The 2,570-nt window shown below is 47.9% G+C and overlaps 1 protein-coding gene across 1 annotated transcript in view; it reads right to left on the reverse strand.

Annotated features, from left to right (window-relative positions):
* Positions 1-436: 436 nt before the first annotated feature.
* Positions 437-2,570, reverse strand: part of UBE2R2 (ubiquitin conjugating enzyme E2 R2) — an 11,110-nt gene continuing 8,976 nt past the window's right edge. The window contains exons 3-4 of the mRNA XM_008643043.2: positions 2,294-2,428; positions 437-1,027 (exon numbers count right to left, since the gene is read on the reverse strand). Coding sequence (XP_008641265.2) covers positions 808-1,027; positions 2,294-2,428 — 355 coding nt within the window. The 3' untranslated portion in view covers positions 437-807. The remainder of the gene's footprint in view (positions 1,028-2,293; positions 2,429-2,570) is intronic.

A 2,570-nucleotide genomic window follows, 5' to 3' on the forward strand; every position in this document is an offset into this window, starting at 1 on the left:
AAAAAAGAAAAAAAAAAAAAGAAAAAAAAAAAAAGCAACCCAGGGCTCAGTTGTACAGACCTGAAGTGTTAAGTGTTTATTTTAGGGTTCATATCACAAGCCTTTTCCAGAGACAAAGCTGATTGTGCCCTCTGGGGCTCCAGGGACCAGCTATTTCCTAACTTAGCAGGCTGAAAAGGAATACTGTACCTTTCAGTGACAACCCATCAAGCTCAACACACAGTAGCTTTACACTCTCCGCCCCACACCTTATAAAGGAAAAGCCACCACCACAAGGCTAAACGAATGTACACACGCTATTACTGTAAATGGAGCAGCTAAACCTTGGCAATTTGCTTCGTGGGGATTTTTTTTTCTTCCCAGTAAATGCAGCACTTGAGCTCCCAAAAACCCGGCTTCCAATGGGTTTGTTCCAGCTTTAAATACATTAAACATCTCAATGCAAGACTGTATTTAATTCAAGAATCTAAACAGAAGCAAACCTGTTTTGCTGTGAGCGTTTTGTAGAGAAGTGAAAAGGGGAGTTCTTTTTTAAAAAGAAATCGTAATACAGTGATGAAAGGGTTAAGAATGCAAGAATTCAGACATTCTGTGGAGGGTCTCTAAGAGGTCCATAAAAAAGGAGCGAACAGATCCATACAACAGGAGACAGCAGGAGACAAAGTTTTGTGTTGGGTTTTTTTTTTTTTCTTTTTTTTTTTTTTTTTTGACACCCCCCCCCCCTTTTTTGCTGGACTGCTGCTAGGTTACCGCTGCTCCCTTCTGGCCTGAGTCGGCAGGGCAGTACAGGGGCATAGAGGGAGCAGGTCACGACTCCTCGTTGCCAGAATCATCATCATCGTAACAGTCGGCATCCTCCTCCTCCTCATCTTCATCGTCAATGTCGTCATCGTACAAGTCGTCATAAAGCAAATCTGAACTGTTGTCATTGGAAGGCACTTTAGTTTTGATGCAGTACTCTGCCAGTGTAGTGGGGACCTTCACACCATCCTTCTCTGCCTCAGCTTTGGTAGCCAAAACCTGTTTCCTGTGGGGAGAAGGACACAGCAGGAACATAAGCAGGGCTGTGTGCCTGCGGCTCAACTCCCCACCCTCCCTCCAGGCCCTGCCCAGCCTTCCTGGCAGCTCAGGGTCGGGGGAGCTGAGGTTTGCAGGAAGCACCACAAGCAGCACTGGAAACAATTTGGTTCCTGCAGTCCCGGGCCTGGGAGCATGCCAAGGGTGTTTGCAGCACACACACACACTCAGCAACACATGAAATCAGTTATTCCACAGGGCTCCGCATTAGAGACTTGCCAGCGGCCAAAGCAAATTCCGTTCGCTACCGTGATGGTCATGGATTTCCTAGAATGATTTATTGACTCTGCTGCTGACAACTCTTCCACAGTGTGCTCAAAACTGCAATTCCCACAAGCCTTTCACAGCTCTCAGCTCCCATTGGAGAGTCAGAGCATCTGGGGCACATGGCAGCACCCCAGGACACAGGCCTGGCTGCTGCCTCCCAGCAGGGAGGAGCAGATGGCAGCCTGTCCCCTCACCCACCCACTGCTTGTCAGTCTGCCATTCCCTGTGTGGAATACACCCAGCTCTGCTGGAGCCGAGGGAGCTGCAGAATTCTCTGCACAGACAGAGCCCCGCTGGCCCCACGCAGGACCTCATCCTGCCTGCCCAGCTGGCAGAGACAATGCCAATGCAGCCTTGTGCCAGCAGTCCTGCTCCAGGCTAGGCTGTCCCTCCACAGCAGCCCTGGCCCACGTTCACATCATCCCCCTGCAGCTCCTGACGAACCATGGACTTCTGCAAGGGCAGCAATGAGCAGTGCCTCCAGCTAATCCAACCCCACACTGCAAGCCCTTGACAAATCCTGTTGATGCTCCTTTGAATTGGAGGGACAAGATTATGATTCATGCATGCTTTAAGCACAGAAATTAGTAGGATGCAGTCAGTTTGCATCACATCCCAAGCAATGCATGGCTCAAAGACAAGCAGGGACTTCGACTGGAATTTACTAGTAGCCAATAGGTTTTGCAGGGCATCACGACATATTAGTCTGAAAGAAGAACAATTTAAAGACGTATCAGTCCAGTCCTCCTGCCCCAGAAGTTTGCACTGCTTCTGTGTACTGAAAAGTCTGGAGGGACCAGAAGCATGGACTTCGAATAAGACACTGAAATTAATTTCTGAATTAAATTCTACTGCATGAAGCTGGTTTCAGCAAATTCTAGAAGCAGCCTGTTAGATAGGATTCAAAGGAGGAGCCCAGCAGCCCAGCATCACACACTGCAAAGCTTACCTTATGATTTCAGCATACTCCTTGTCTTTTCCTTTACTGTCCCTCCATTTCCTGAACATGACTGACGCATCCACATTGGCTGGAGAGAATGTGTTGGGCTCATTAAGCAAAGAGATTACACTCAGTAAGATAGTCCTGGAAGAGGTAACCACAACAGCAGAGTCAGAGCTAATGCATTCATGGATTCTGGATGCCCACAACTTCTTTAGGTATTGCATCATAAACTTGTTTAAAGTTAAGTCTTAAGCTGAGGACAGTGTTCTAAGTGAGAGCAGAT

The sequence above is a fragment of the Corvus brachyrhynchos genome, unplaced genomic scaffold (assembly GCF_000691975.1).
Source record: "Corvus brachyrhynchos isolate BGI_N302 unplaced genomic scaffold, ASM69197v1 scaffold139, whole genome shotgun sequence".
NCBI classification, from domain to species: domain Eukaryota; kingdom Metazoa; phylum Chordata; class Aves; order Passeriformes; family Corvidae; genus Corvus; species Corvus brachyrhynchos.